Source organism: Lactuca virosa, chromosome 6 (genome assembly GCF_052849685.1).
Source record: "Lactuca virosa cultivar CGN04683 chromosome 6, Lactuca_virosa_CGN04683_v6, whole genome shotgun sequence".
Lineage (NCBI taxonomy): Eukaryota > Viridiplantae > Streptophyta > Magnoliopsida > Asterales > Asteraceae > Lactuca > Lactuca virosa.
The window spans coordinates 76943678-76958649 of NC_136431.1; the positions used below are offsets into that span (position 1 = coordinate 76943678).

General features: G+C 38.1%; 1 protein-coding gene across 1 annotated transcript; it reads right to left on the reverse strand.

Annotated features, from left to right (window-relative positions):
- Nucleotides 1-5784: 5784 nt before the first annotated feature.
- Nucleotides 5785-9336, reverse strand: LOC145120034 (protein kinase G11A-like). The gene is made up of 2 exons (XM_079055820.1): nt 8650-9336; nt 5785-6714 (listed from the first exon to the last, which is right to left on the reverse strand). The coding sequence occupies exons 1-2, from the start codon at nt 9240-9242 to the stop codon at nt 5913-5915; spliced, it is 1395 nt and encodes a 464-aa protein (XP_078911946.1). The 5' UTR covers nt 9243-9336; the 3' UTR covers nt 5785-5912.
- Nucleotides 9337-14972: the final 5636 nt, after the last annotated feature.

Sequence of the window (14972 nt, forward strand, 5' to 3'; positions counted from 1 at the left end):
GGAGATTCATCCAGGATTTCTCCAAGATAGCAGTTCCGCTCACTCGACTGACCAGGAAGTCGGTGGCATTTCGCTGGGGGCCTGAGCAGCAGGCAACATTTGAGACCCTAAGGCAGAGATTGTGCGAGGCACCGATTCTTACCCTGCCAGAGGGAGTGGATGACTTCGTAGTCTACTGTGATGCTTCGATCACAGGTATGGGAGCAGTGTTGATGCAGCGAGGGCATGTGATAGCGTATGCCTCTAGACAGTTGAAGCCTCACGAGGCTAACTATCCGATGCACGATTTAGAGCTGGGGGCGGTGGTGTTCGCCCTCAAGATTTGGAGGCATTACCTTTATGGGGTCCGTTGTACCATTTACACGGATCACAAGAGTCTGAGGTACCTTATGGATCAGCCGAATCTAAACATGAGGCAGCGTCGGTGGTTAGATATGGTTAAGGACTATGATTGTGAGATCCTTTATCATCCGGGCAAGGCCAACGTAGTGGCCGACGCCCTGAGCCGCAAGGCGATGACGGCCCCGATCAGATATGTATGTCTGAGGATGACAGTGATTACTCCATTATTGGAGCAGATTAGAGAGGCACATGTTTAGGGCCTAAAAGAGGAAAGACATAAGTGCGAGAGGATCGTGGGCTGAGTAGCTTCAGTAGTATTAGATCGAGACGTCCGGTTTACTTCCAGGTTTTGGAAGCGGTTCCATGACGAGATGGGGACTCGTCTCCTTTTCAGCACCGCTTTCCACCCTCAGACGGACGGGCAGAGCGAGAGGACGATTCAGACTCTCGAGGACATGCTTCGGGCATGTGTCCTAGATTTTGGTGGCAGTTGGGATACGTACCTTCCATTAGCGGAATTTTCGTATAACAACAGTTACCACTCCAGTATAGACCGGCCTCCCTTTGAGATGCTCTGCGGGAGGAAGTGTAGGACCCCAATCTGTTGGGGCGAGGTCGGTCAGAGAGTCATGGGAAGCACTGAGGTGGTGCTTAAGACCACAGAGTTGATACAGCAGGTCTGTAGCCGGCTCCAGACTGCTCAGAGTCGGCAGAAGAGTTACGCCGATAAGAGGCGTTCTGATTTGGAGTTCCAGGTAGGCGATATGGTGCTCCTGAAAGTGTCACCCTGGAAGAGTGTCATCAGGTTCCGGAAAAGGGGCAAGCTGGGCCCCAGATTCATTGGTCCCTTTAGGGTTTTGGCCCGGGTGGGTCGGGTTGCTTACCGTTTGGATCTTTCAGCAGAGCTCAGCCAGATCCACAACACGTTCCATGTATCTCAGTTACGGAAGTTTTTGGAGGACGAGTCAGCAGTTGTACCATTGGAGGATATTCAGGTTGATAGCAGCCTAAATTACATCGAGAGACCCATTACGATCTTGGATCGGAAGACGAAGACCTTGAGGAACAAGGTAGATCAGCTAGTAAAGGTGCAGTGGCAGCACCGGAAGGGTTCAGAGTGGATATGGGAGTCCGAGGAGGAGATGAGGGAGCATTATCCGGAGTTGTTTTCAGATTCAGTAGCAGCAGACTTCGAGGACGAAGTCTGATTCAAGTGGGGGTGAATTGTAACATCCGTCTCTCGAGGTATTAATAAATTTATTATGCATCTTAAAAGATATTGGACTAAGGTTGGACTTGACATTTTGGATTGGACCTTAAGACTCTTGGGCCGAGATGTAGGCTGCCCATAAGCCGTACGCGGGGCGTAACCCGGCGTACGCGGGGCGTAGTGTCTTTGGATGCGCGGGTCATGAGAGGCGTACGCGCAGCGTACCATAAGTTACGCCCAGCGTACGCGATCAGACACTAAACCCTAATTTCAGGGTTTGAGAGCTATATAAACCCTATTATAGCCTCCCCCCTGGTCTCTTATCAGCCTCCTCACCCACAAGAAAACCCTAACTCGTTCTTACCCTCTTCATTGTGTGAAGTTGCTTTTGTGAGTGCTTTTAGTGAAAGAAAGTTGTGAAGAAGGAGAGGAAAGGTTGGAGAAGAAGCTTGAGCTCAAGGATCTAGACTAAGCTCACCCTTTTGTAACAAAAGAAGGTATAAAGCACTTAACTTTCTTCCTCATATTCTAGATCTAGGGTTATGGGAGTTTTGGACCTCTTTAGGTCCAAAGGTTGGACCTTGATCTTGTGAATCCGTTTTTGAGCTTGGGGTTGCCATCCTTGAGGCTCAAAACACCTTCTTAGCAATAAAGTTTCAGTCTTTGAGTCTTTCATGAAGCCATGCATGAGATCTAGCCATTTCCATGGAAATAGATTGTTGTTTTTAGAGTTTGAGCTTATGTGAGTCATGTAAGCCATCAAGTAAGCAACTTTATGGTTTTAGGCATGGAATAAGACTTGGATCTAAGTTTGTAGCTTCCGACTCGGAATATTAAGCACTTAATAGAGAAAGGACTTAACAGGGTATTACGCTGAGCGTACATGTGAGTACGCCCAGCGTACTCGCCATCAAGCACTTACGCTAAGCGTACTTCGGAGTACGCCCCGCGTAACTCAGTCAGTTTGGACCTTGGGTATTTGGGCCTCGGTGTGGGCTGTATTTTGGACTTTGGGCCTTAGTGGGCCAGGAGGAGTCAGCGTATGGGCCAAAGGCATTTTTGGGCTTAAGTAGGGCCATATGAAGAGTTAGGCCCAATTTAGAAAATTGGGCCATTAGTGGGCCTTTAATGGACCATTAGTGGACTTATAAAGAAGTAAAGGGTTTGGGCCTTGGTTATGACCCACACCATAGCAGGGGTAAAATAGTCATTTCACCCATAGAAGGATCCTCGTTTTGATTAAGGGTTTTATTGGTCATGATAGCCGGAGAGCAGCCGGGGCAGCAGTCAGGGATCTTTCACTCGGATTTTCAGCAGTCAGTTCTTTGAGGTGAGTTTCCTTCCAGTAGGAACGGGTCTACGGCCACAATGCCAGCCCGTCTAGTTAGCAGTATTTCCGGACTACAGTCCGATGCAGTAGTTCAGTATGCTTGGTGTCTTTGTGATACAGGCATGGTGTGTGTTATGTGTTCCGGACTATGGTCCGATGCAGTATGCAGTATATGTGTTCATATTATATGCTATGATTATGTTATGCTATGTTCCGTCAGTTCCGGACTTCGGTCCGATGTAGTTCGGTCCGATGCAGTGGGCAAGGCCCTAGTAGTTCCGGACTTCGGTCTGATGCAGTGGGCAAGGTCCTAGTAGTTCCGGACTTCGGTCTGATGCAGTGGGCAAGGCCCTAGACAGTTCCGGACTTCGGTCCGATGCAGTGGGCAAGGCCTTAGTCAGTTCCGGACTTCGGTCCGATGCAGTGGGCGAGGCCCAATATGTTCTTTATATGTTATTGGATCGTATGTGGTAGTTTGGGGGAGCTCACTAAGCTTCGTGCTTACAGTTTCAGTTTTGGTTTCAGGTACTTCAGCTAGCAAAGGGAAGGGTTCGGGATGATGGCATGGCACACACCACAGTTTTAGCCTGGGAGTTAGACTCTGATATTTTGATATGATCTTGACACTAGTTTCGATTTGATAAATTATTATGACATTTTGAGATACATGATTCATGGTTTTATCTTTTAATATTTGATATTATGGTTTAGTAAAGCTTTCAAACAAATTTTTTTGGGTTGTATTTTTGGGATGTTACATAATCACACACCCTATCACATTACATACACATACATATATATGAAGAAACAAATATCTAATGCACTTGAGTGATGAAAGTTTGTGAGTGAAGGATTTGTTGACTTTGACTGTCAAGTAGTAGATATGTGTTTGAGAAGCAAGATAGGTATGTGCTTTTTTTTCTTTACTTCTTCATTTGACAGGGAACATGAGAATATATCTCATAAATTCAATTAAGATAACTGAATTTCCATAATTGTCCCTTGAGGTTTTGAAGTCTTGATAATTTTTATCCTTTGATTTGTTTTGATTTCAAACGACCAAATATACAGCTATTTTTCCGTGTTTGAATATTCTGTCTTTCGCGTATTTTTGTATTTCACATTTAAGCATGAATCCACGCAACCTGAAATAACTTATAATATTTGTTAGATAACATAAAAACAGTTCGTCTTATTTCAGTGATGGTCACATACAAGAAACATTTTTCAACCCAACTGGTTCGCGTTCAACCCATTTATCTGAAAGGTTGGGTTGCGTTGAAAATATCTATCCATTTAAATAAAAAGATTGGGTTGTGTTGAAATCTTCAACCCAATTAATAATGGGTTGAACCCGAACCGAACCGAGGACCCATTGTTAGCTCTAATTCAAAGTAGGACCCGATGTTCACATGTCGCTTGTAACATCTTTGCATAGAATGGTATGCGTACGTGTTGCATTGGGAGAACGATGGTGAAAACATAAATCTAATTTTATGGAATCCTTGGACGGGTGAGTATAAGATTTTGTCTAAAGCTAGTAGTACTCATGATAAAGAATGTTACAATGGCAATGGAAGTCTATTTGGGTTGTATTATAGCTCTTCTGACGAAGACTACAAGATTCTATATGTAACCAATCATTCCAATATTTATATATACTCGTTGAAATCTGACTCATGGAGAAAGATCCAGTCAAAAGTAGTGGTCTTCCGACCTAGGATTTCTATTGAGCACCCTTATTCACAGAGATGACAACTTCCTTTTTACCCAAAGTAGCAACACCTTTTTTTAGTTTCTTGGTTATAAGAGGTTGCATTCACTTATCCATGACCATTCACTTCTGGACAAAGCCGCCTTGTGTCCAGTTATGGATAGGGATGGCAAAAATCTCATACTCGATGGGGAACCCGAAACACGCATCCGTTTTGACGGGGGAATTTCCAAGTTGACCGAGGATGGGGAATCCCTGAATAAAAAAGTGGGGATGGGGATGGGTATACCCCTAATCCCCTACCCTAGACCCGCCCCCGATATATATATATATATATATATATATATATATATATATATATATATATATATATATATATATATATATATATATATATATAATACAAAATATATATTTATAGTACAATTTACAATATATAAAATTTGATCCAAGTAACATAACTCATTAGTAATTATTTGGTTGAAATTAAATTTTTTCTTTTTATTTTATCTAATTTAAACTCGTATATAATATTTTTTTTTCTATTTGGTTTATCTATTTTTCCCCAAATATCACTCTGATATTTTTTTTCTACTTGATTTTTCATGTGTTTATTTAAATTTGATAGCAAATTTGTTAATATTTTTTATGCAATCTATGGATATTTTATATTTTGTAAAATCTTTAAACTTATACTGGTAAATTGAAATTTAGAGTTTTTCTTTACGTAAAACTTTTCATATTAAATGAGGAAAAGAAATCTCCGATTTCCCGATGGGGATCCCCAATCCCCGTTGGGGGTGAGGATGAAGATTTGAATGAGAATTCGGGGATGGGGATTGGTGTCATCTGCCACTACACTTGATGAGGAATGGAAAATGGCTTGTGCATTCCAATTGTTTTAATCGTCTTTACCAAGTAGATATGAAGAAGGATACGAAAAATAGGTTGTGTTCACTTAAAAACATGGAGATCCTTCAAGGAGGGAGTTACATGGAGACTATTGTGTCACCAAATCAATATATGAAGTAACACCACCATCAGTCCCTTTTAATCAATATATGAACTTAAATTTTGTTTTTTTTTGTCAACCAGAGATCAACCATACGAAATTTGAATGTTCTCCATGTTATCGTGTGGTAGCTTAATTAGATGAGCCATTTGACTCTTTATTTTTTGGATTGAAAATGGATTTAAATTATGTACATAGTCTAATATGCAATCCGACCCAACAGCAGAAAGTTTGATCCATTAACATGGTTTCCTAGACCCAAATCAAAATCTAATCGTGACAAAATACAAAAAACAAATTTTCACTAATAATATTCCACCGGAGTACCAGGACAACCGTCATCCACCACCTCCTGGTAGTCAAACGGCGGTGGAACAAACGGTGGTGTTGTACATCTCAACAAAGCCCAATTAACCCCACTGAAAAACTGGTGGTGCTTCACCACCGATGCCCCCATTGTTGACCCCATCCGACAACCAGGATCCTTGACCAACAATTGACTTATTAAATCCCTAGCGGTGGCTGGAATCACCGGCTGTTTTGGGAACTCCAAAGCCCTAGCTACAATATTAGCTAGGGTTAGCTCATTATCCACCCCCCTAAACGGCGTCACACCATAAAATAATTCAAATATAAATATTCCCAAAGTCCACCAGTCAACAGCACTTCCATGGCCTTCACCGGAGACAATTTCCGGCGCCAGATATTCATGTGTCCCAACAAACGACATTGACCGGACATCCACCGGCTCCGCCACAAACTCCGGCCCGTGGTGGTTCGCCGGTTTCTTCTTCCGTTTACGCTTAGGGTTGAAGCAAGAGACCGCCGGGACAATACAGTTGGGAAGAATGCAGGAGGAGGTGGTGAATTTGGGCGGGTTGAGTGGGCGGTGGTCGGTGGTTGATGGCGGGTTTAGGTGGTGGTGGTCGGAGAAAACTTGGGCCGGGGTTGATGTGGAGAGGTCGCATTTTAAAGAGAGGTCAAAATCCGTAAGCATGATGTGACCGTCGGATCGGACTAAAACATTTTCCGGTTTAAGATCGCGGTAAACTATTCCCAACATGTGAAGGTATTCGAGAGCTACAATCACCTCTGACACATAAAACCTGTTCAAACATGAGACAGATAAATCACAATGTCAGGACAGATGAATCACTATGTGACAAATATTTATGGATTCTTAACTGCTTACCACAACATATATTTATGTTATAATTGTCAAATGCTACGACGAACATATATTTAAGTTGATAGTTGTCAAAAGAGATCATGAGGTGTGTTACCAAATGTTTAAAATATATAAAGTGTAACTTTGGTAGGGGACCAAAGTGATGGCAGTTAGTAGTATATAGAAATAGAGGTCTTTTGTTTTTTTGTCATTATAAGGACAGCTTTTCCTTATTTGGGATTTTCCTTTCTATCATTTCCCAAAAATCATCAATTATTTCATACACCATTTTGGCAATTGTTCCCCACATGCCTTACCTAATATCATCGCTTCATTACCTACAATAATTGTTTATATCTTATAATATAAGCTTAAAATATAAGATACAAAATATCTGATTGGAAGAGCATCCACAAATTTTGGAAATGGCTTTTTCAATATTTTTTTTAGTTTGAAAAAGGTTTCTAAGCATAACAAAAGTATTTCTTTCCAATATTTTGTTCTTTATTTATATTTTTATTTCACATTCTCTGTTACTTTTACTTGTATATATATTTTCTTCATTTTCATAAAACATATTGAGAATTTTAGACAGTTCAAAAAAATTATTAACCAGATATACTATTAGCATTATAATGTTTAAGGATTAAAACTTAACAAAATAACCCATTATTGTGAAGTTTATAAAACCCTCATATATTATGTCATTTTGATGACTTATGATCTTTTTAAAACCTTTTATACTTTGTGCATTATTCTTTTGTTTTTATCAATTAACGATCTTAAAAGACAAAAGGTCATTGGGCTTGACTTCACTATCTCATTTAACTTCATACTTTCGTTGAAGTGGCATTTTGTGGACGTCCGATATCTAAGGACCCACGTGGCATTAAATGAGGGTTCACGATGTTTGACCTTAGATGGATCTCACGTGTACTCGACAACTGAGTATCTTCGTCTTCCTAATCAGGTGCACACAAGCCTACGAGACAATAACATGCAGCCTCGAAGGCCCACTTTGTGGGACCTAGTTGTTTGGTTATCCAAGAAATTGATTACTATGTCCGAAAACAATAATACAATGGAATATAATCTTTTTACCCTAATGTTTTCGTACAGTTGTATTTAAATCATATAATTAAATGTAACGTCTGACAATATCCAAACGGTAAATGTTAAAAGCAAAAAAGCAAGAGTTTATTTATTTGTAATTTAATTTTTTTAAATTTTTAACTTTTGTTTTGTTTTGTTTTTTTTTTTTTTTAATTTTGTTACAAATTCATCTTAAATTTAGTTTTTATAAGAAAAATTATTTTTCTACAACCTTTTAAGACTTTTTGTAATGCTTTATTAGATTTTTTTCTTAAATCTTTTTCCAACCTTTTTAAAAGAATTTTTTGCCATATTTTTTTTTTCCAATTTTTGTATTTTCAAATATACATTATTAGCAAACCAATTTTTCTCACTCATTTAACCATTCTTGGATTTGATGAAATAACAAATATTATTTAAAATCTTAAAAATAATAATACAACATTTTTGTTTTAAACTTAATTTTTTTGTTTGACCTTGTTTTTTACAAAAGTAAATACTTTTTTCTTTCAAATTAATGTAGTTTGATGATAACATTAAAATAGCTCAATTTTTGAGCTTATACATCAATGCATATAATGTTTGATAAACACAAAACACCAAATTTTGAAATCCAAGTCAAAGTAAATGTTGTGGGTCCTAAGAAGCACATGCCACATCAGTGGGCCAATGAGTGAGCCGGAGCAGAAATTATGTGATGTAATGTGTAGCAGGGGATCATTACTGATCAAAGTATATGAAAAGACATGCATAGTAACTAAGAGAATGCTAAAATGCGCACCTGACGGCGGACTCCGGGAAGCGTTTGCATGGCTGACGTTGCCGGAGAACGTGAAGGTCTCCGCCGGGACAGAAATCGGTCAACAAACACGACCATTTCGGCGAATCCAACGACGCGTACAGCGTCGGTAAAAACGGATGATCCAAAATCTCTAAAATCTCCCTTTCTGTCCTCGATCTTCCTTCCTTGTTACGGCTTGCAAGCTCCCTCTTATCCATGACCTTAGCGGCGAAAATGGCGGAGGAGGGTGGAGAAGGAGAACATTTGAGTTTTGCGAGGTATACGGAGCCGATGTCACCGGCTCCTAGACGGTGGAGGAAGCGGATGTCAGCGAGAGTAAGTTTTCCGTCTGATTCAGATCCAGATTGACGAACGGCGTCCCAGCAAGAATCACCGGAAGGCGCATGTGGTTTTGTGGCTGTGTTACAGGGGAGGTGGAGGTTGTGTCGGGCGGAGGAGGTAGCGGTGGTCCAAGTGGTTTCGGATCCGGAGCTTGTGCTGCGGTTAATGTCGGTGGCTGTGGTAGTGGTGGTTGAGTTGAAGCTGATGCTCCGGAGGTCGTCGGCGAGATCGTCCACAGATGGTGGTTCCATTATCGAAGCGAAGGGGTGAGCACAAAAAACGTGTATGTGAGAGGAGAGGAATCGCCTTTTTGAAGGGGATGAAATGGGTACGAAAACCCGGATTATTAATGAGGCCAGTTTGGTGTCATCGTGGGCTTTTAAGTTTTTTACAAATAAAGCAGTTTGAACTTGGGATAAACCCATAGAGTGACAGATAAAAAGTTTATAAATGACATTATATTCTTTGAAGGGATAACGACTTAAAAGCTAATATAATTTTTTTTATACGTTTGTTATTGGCTATTGAGTTCTTTTACGTTCATATTTTCTCTTTAACTAGTTTAATTGTACACATTCAGTTGTAAACCGGAAAAAAATGACCTGATATGGTATTATATTTTTCATTTTGTTCACATTTAGTCTTTAATACTATTTTACACATTTAGTCCTTATTTTTTTTGTTACAAAATAAGTTATTTTTGTTTTTGTACACATTCAGTACTTCTTATTGATTTCATTAGGTTTTTCTCACGACATACTACATGAGAAAATTATTAATGAGGTGTTCGTGGCCAATGATGCTTATGACTACAGCGACCACAGTTGTTTGGTTGCTTAGGTCTTGTGTTTCACTTAGGTATTTTGTTCATGAACGTCGTAACTTCTTCATACTATTTCATATTTTAAATATTCTTATATCCATACGTTCGTATTTATTGTGTTCTGAACGTCGTAACTTCTTCATGTGATCTCAGATTTTAACGATCTTTATATCCAGACGTTCGTATTTGAGTCTACTACAATTTTCGTATAGATTACTCCCAGGCACGGTTGTGGGGAGGGGCAAGTGGGGCATGTGTCCAGGGCCCATTTTTGTGAGGGGCCCAATTTTTTTTTATACTATATTTAACAATCAACAATTAGGCCCAAATTTCAACCCCACATTAACGTGAAAGAGTAAAGTGAAGCACATACATCCATCTTCATATACGTATCAAACTAAACACATGATTTAAATACACCCGAAACATATAAATAGATAACTTAATAGAGTTTATGTTTTAGTGACATCACAAGCAAGGTGCAGAGAACAATATTATATATATATATATATATATATATATATATATATATATATATATATATATATATATATATATATATATATATATATATATATATATATATATATATATATATTCGTTACATGTCAGGGCTTAAGGGCGTTTTTTTTGTTCATCGTCCTGGGCATTTGAATTCTCAGGATCGACCATGATTACTCCCATTAAAAAGTAATATATATTTTACTTACGATCTTTATATACATATCTTCTTTTATGAATATATGTATAAACATTTTTTTTATAAAATCGTAAATAAAAATATATTACTTTTTAGAGTAAATTACACGAATGGTCTCTATGGTTTGAGGTAATTTACGCGTTTGGTCCCTAACTTATTTTTTTAACTCGGAAAATCCCTATTGTTTGTTTTTGTTACCTGCTTGGTCCCTACTGTTTGTTTTTCTTACGCGTTTGGTCCTTGTCTTACCTAAAATGACTATTATTTAAATAGAGAAAAATGATGGGTTAGGTAAGGTAAGGTGATATGGGTGGGGTTAGGGGTGTGTTTATTTAAATAAATTAAAAAATCAATGACAAAATAGTATTTTTTTAGGTAACACAGGGACCAAGTGTATAACAAAAACAAACAATAGGGACCTTCCGAGTTAAAAAAAATAAGTTAGGGACCAAACATGCAAATTACCCTAAACCATAGGGACCATTTGTGTAATTTACTCTACTTTTTAATGGAGTGATCTAAACGAAAATTGTAGTTGACTCCAATACGAACACGTGGATATAAAGATCGTTAAAATATGAGACCGTATGAAGAAGTTACAACGTTCAGAACATAAGATCTAATCACCAAGCAATCGAGGTTGCGGTGGTCATAAGCATGAACAACCCCGATGTATCACCCGTTGTCAAGGATTTTCATTTTAACCCTTAATATTTTATTTTTTTGCAAATAAGGCCCATACATTGGGCGTACTAGGCTGGTACGCCTTGTATAAGTCAGAAAGTGAGACGCGTCAAATGTGGAGTACGTTGGGAGTACACGTGAGTACGTCGTGCGTACTCGTGCAATCCTTAAACCCTAAATTTTAGGGTCATGTCCCCTATTTAAACATCTTAATCCCCGTTGGACCTTCTTATGACCAGCCTCCATTCCTCTAAACCCTAAAACCGAAACCCTAGCCCTTGTGAGTAAGATTTGAAGCTTGTGAGTGATTTTTGAGTGTTCTTGGTAGTGAAGGAAGACGATTCAATAAGTGGTGTTGCATTCAAGCTTTTGGATCCAGAATCTACATTTCTTTGTTCATCTTTTGAAGGTATAAAGTTCATACATTGGAGCTTGTTTTGCTAGATCTTGTTTAGACTTAGATTTATGTTCATTTTGTCTCGAAACCTTGATCTTTGTGAGTATGCAATACTCCAAAGCATTTGAGTTGTCCTTTAAGACGTTTTAGGATGCTTATAGTCATCAAAATGCTAACTTGGCCCTTTCCTTTCATCCATGGATGAGTTTATGGAGTTTTTGCTGAAGTGAAATGTTAGGGTTTTGGGATTAAGCTCTATTTAGTCATGCAAAGGCATAAAGTCAGAGACCTTATGGATTAGGATGTCTTTTTAGGGTTAGATTTGAGGTTGGAGTAAGTGTCTTAGTGATTAAGACATTAATAACAGAGTTTTGGGATGAGAGGTGTACGCCGAGTGAAATTCTGGCTACGCCCACCGTAGCCATTTGCGAGCCCGATTCCTTCCAGTTGTGTGCTCTACTCCCAGCGTAGAGCTGAGTACGTCGTGTATAAGGCCGAGTGTTGACTTTCTTTTACTTTTGGGGCTAATTGTGCCTTACGTGGATTTGTGAGGGTTTTAAAAGGGCAAAATAGTCTTTTGCCCTAAATTTAGATTAGACTTGTCTTGGGACTAGTGAAGTATGAAACATTACCTTAATTATTAATTAGGGTTAATTGGTGCAATTATTAGGCGAAGTCTAGTTCCGACAGTTCGGGTATGAGTTCTATCAGTCATCTGTGCAAGGTGATTCTCCTTACTATTCTTACAAGTGTGGTTGAATATATTTATATATGTGATGACCAGATAGGTCTATATGATATTACTGCATTATATGTTACTGTGTGTTCTGAAACTTCGGGTAGTCTCCAAGGTTGCTGATAACCTACCGGGCGTGATGTTTGCCCACTAGTCTCCAAGGTTGCTGATAACCCATAGTTGTTTATGTTGTGGTGTGTTGTGTTTGTTGGGTTTTGTATACTACAACATCATATTGTGCACATACAACCCTAAATGCTTTGGATCTATGTTTTCTCTAATTATACATACAATATTGTTTCCAAAGCGTTAAGCCTACAACTAGCATACAATTGACATAAACAACATAAAAATGAGTTATAGAATTACCTCTTATTGTAGCTTGAAGTTTTGGCCTTTAAGAACTTAGCACCCCAAATATGATGCCTCAAACGGTTCACAACACACCTTGGACAAAAGAGCACTTGAGAGAGAGGTTCTATGCACTCAAAATCAGTTATGGAACTCCAAGAGCACTAGGGTCCTCGATTTTAGCTATGGGGTGTTCTATATATAGTCTAAGAGTTATGGTTAAACCCTAATCCATACCCTTGGGCTTATTATCCATGATCCATGATTCAAGTGGGCTAACTCTTTATGGATTCATCCATAAACTTAGTCCATCATGTATCATAAGCCCAAACCATATATATATATATATATATATATATATATATATATATATATATATATATATATATATATATATATATATATATAATTTACACAATTAGTCCCCATTAATTTAATTAGTCTCTTTTGATCACTAAATTAATTCCAAACTAATTCTTGATCAATATTAATTAAATCATATGATTTCATATTAATATATTAGAACTTATAATATATTAATAAATCATAACTAACCTCTTCTCAAAAATCCATCCTATCAAATTGTCCTGGTGATATGAAACCCGAAATGGACCATGCTACTCTCGGGTCAAGTACATACCAATTATAGTTATGGGCTTAGACACCTAATCCAACAGTCTCCCACTTGGATAAGTCTAATAACTATTATTGCAGGTACGACTCCACAACCCTACTAGCAATCGTAGCTCTTAAAAGTCGCTGTCGAATTCTGACCTAGTCAATGACACGTCCATTAGATAAGGGATCATATGTTCCTCCATTCTACAAGATATCATATGGACTGAGACATGGATTATAATCATTATCTTTGTCCATCTATTGTTTCCCGATTTCCGATTTATGACGACCGACTAATTGAACAAATCAAGTTAGTCTAGGCTTGGCCAAGCACTTATGGTTGTCATCACTAAATCATCAAGGGGACCATAGATATCGCTTTTATCCCTTTAAGGGTAAAAGGAATGGATAAACTTCGACTCAAATGCTTGCTTGTACTTACTCATCAAATCACACACAACAATATGTTTTATAACACCAACTTATTGGTGCGTTTACATATGTCAATATGCAACCGACTTGTAAATTACAACTCACATGTCTTGGTTTCAAGAATATAAGATATTATCGTCTCACAATCACTCGTGATAAAATCCATGAAGTGATTCAGATGAGAGTGGGTTTAATCCAATACTCGAATCTTATTCCAGGAGTACTCATGAACACTGCAACAAACTTGGGCTATGTTTAAATGCCTTTAGACAATCTACAGACCCATTCATGACAGTCTAGCTTCAATACCTACTTCCAAAGTATGATCGACTATAGATGGTTTGAATAACGTAGTTATTCGGGAAGTCAAAACATGCAAAGTGAAACATAAGAATAATCAAATCCAATATGGTCTCAGAACTTATGAATATAAATAAAACACATTTTATTTAATCACCATATTGATTACACATTATTCATTGTATAATGTTTAGATTAATCAACTTAATACTTTAATTAGAACAATAGTTATCCCATGCTCCAAGCATGCACACTATGTTTACCTATGGTCCTTACTTTGTGAAATAGATCAATTGAAAACATTTCAATGATGCTTATTACACAATTTCAAATCCTTATCGAAAATGTAAGGATACCAAATTCTTGCCATTCGTTATAATCTGTTAGATTTTAAACTTATATGAAATGATCCTCTTGTAATGACTATGCAAAAAGTCATAGAGACTTGGCAACAGACATTTCAAAGTATTCCAATGGAGAGCAATTCCATGGAAACGAAGTCTCACATTCAAAGTACATTCCTTTGAACATCCTTCTTGCATTAAGTTTTCTAATCACAGATTTAAAGAATAACTTCCACTTATGGAAACATTTCCATATTCTCATTTTGACTATCACTTCTGAACAAGAGTTACCTTTTCTCAGAGTATGTCAACATGGTCCTTCCAAAGTTTACAATATACTTCCAACTGTCCATAAGCAACCAATCTTTGGTAAACCTCAGATTGTCCTCGACAATTGCTTAACCATTTTAGTCATATCCCGTTCTAGTCCCTTTTCCCTCTTAATGCCCTAGGCATTTGGAAAATTAGAACATATTAAAGTTATAGCATATGTAATCGATCCTATACCCGAAGCATATGGGATACGATACATAATGTCTTACATAAAGACATGATACTTACCAGTCTTTTGCTATAATATTTCCACATATATAATT

Bases quoted from the DNA above. Each gene is read 5' to 3' on its own strand.
- LOC145120034 (XM_079055820.1), bottom strand. From the start codon at position 9,242: ATGGAACCACCATCTGTGGACGATCTCGCCGACGACCTCCGGAGCATC. The intron at 6,715-8,649 runs GTGCGCATTTTA...ATGTTTGAACAG, and splicing joins TTCCCGGAGTCCGCCGTCAG to GTTTTATGTGTCAGAGGTGA.